Source organism: Cyphomyrmex costatus, unplaced genomic scaffold, assembly GCF_001594065.2.
Source record: "Cyphomyrmex costatus isolate MS0001 unplaced genomic scaffold, Ccosl1.0 scaffold127, whole genome shotgun sequence".
NCBI lineage: Eukaryota > Metazoa > Arthropoda > Insecta > Hymenoptera > Formicidae > Cyphomyrmex > Cyphomyrmex costatus.
Window position 1 is genome coordinate 586,642 of NW_017275249.1, and position 1,606 is coordinate 588,247.

The following is a 1,606-nucleotide window of genomic DNA, read 5'->3' on the forward strand; positions in this document are numbered from 1 at the left end:
CACGTTTAAAAATAATTTTATTCATTGTCAATTTTACAAGTTACAAATTGTCTTTTCATTTCAAATGTAACAATACCAACAGCTACACCAACATTTAAGCTGTCAACACCATTAGTCAGTGGTATATTAACACGAATGCAATTTCTTGAATGTAATAATTTACATGATTCTAGACTTACACCTTCAGTTTCTCCACCAATAACAAGTACTACTTCTTTTTCTGTAAAATTTAATGCATAATACGGTTTAACTGGAAGTTGAGATATTAACTGTTTTACTAACAATTTAGTTTTTGCAGTTGATTTATATGGTTTAGTTTGACCAATTAATTGATCTATCATATTATCTTTATTTTGATCATTATGCATATCTAAATTATCTTGTTTCACACAATTATCATTAACTTCAGTAAAAGAATCTTCATTAGAGTCTAAATTCATTGTAACATCTGTTGAATAATTTTCATATGCTACATTGTTGTCCGCTAGAAAAATTACAGATTCATCACTTATTAACGTTGGAATTTCATTCCATGAAATAGATGTAAATATTGGTAATCGAAAATGTGCACCTATAGCACTGCGCAAAACTTTAGGCTCCCATAAATCCACACATCCTAAAGTACAAAACTCTGGATTAATAAAAAAAACTATATACTATGGAATTAATGATGAACTAAATTACCTTTCATTAATAATAATTTTTCACAACCAGCAGCAGCAGCTGCTCTTACAATAGTTCCCAAATTTCCTGGTTCTCTTATATTGTCACAGATAATAGTCAAAGGTATAGCATTCTCAGCAGGTTCCTTAGTTTCTGCATCTGGGATTTCAAAAATTCCTGTACCAAAAATCAAAATTATATAGATATACATGTATGTAGTTCAATAGATAGATTACTTTTAGTTTTGTTAATTGTCAGTCATCTACTTCAAGATCTATATTAAATCGTAACACTTACCAATTATTCCTGGAGAAGTTGTTAAATTAGACCACAACTGAATTGTACGATATGGGATTTTATATAGTTTAACTTCCTTTGGAAGTGACAGTGACAGTATGTCGGATAATCTGTTAAAAAATATTACTTTTGGTATTATCCCTGCCTGAATTGCATCTTCAATTAATCGAAAGCCTTCTAATAGCATTTGACGATTCTTTTCTCTCCTCTTTTTTGTCTTAACATCTATCATTAATGAACTGAAATGTGTAACAGGTATTATTTATAAGACTATACATTTTAGAGATCATTTAAGCATTATTTACAAAATAATATACCTTATGAGTTTATCATCTGCATCAAGGGCTATATATTTTGGTTCTGTAGTACTTCCTTCAATTTTATTTTCCTTTTGTTTCTCTTCTTTTTCCTTTTCATTTGTATTGATTCTTGATTTCCTTCTATGTGTTTTACGAGTTCTTTGCTCATCAGTTTTGATTGTATTATCAATATCCAAAAGTTCATGTTTATTAACAATAGCAACAGGTCTTCGACTAATCCATTTAGTACTATATTTGCATCTAATTGTTGATCTTAAATTGACTGTTCTTAAAAACTTCACGTCGTGAATCGATTTAAGTGATAATTGTACTATATTTCGCAACAT

The 1,606-nt window shown here is 29.1% G+C and overlaps 1 protein-coding gene across 1 annotated transcript; it reads right to left on the reverse strand.

Moving 5' to 3' along the window:
• Positions 1 to 1,606, reverse strand: LOC108782436 (rRNA methyltransferase 3, mitochondrial). Its single transcript, XM_018550715.1, has 4 exons — positions 1,278 to 1,606; positions 961 to 1,199; positions 685 to 840; positions 1 to 616 (listed from the first exon to the last, which is right to left on the reverse strand). The coding sequence occupies exons 1-4, from the start codon at positions 1,604 to 1,606 to the stop codon at positions 18 to 20; spliced, it is 1,323 nt and encodes a 440-aa protein (XP_018406217.1). The 3' UTR covers positions 1 to 17.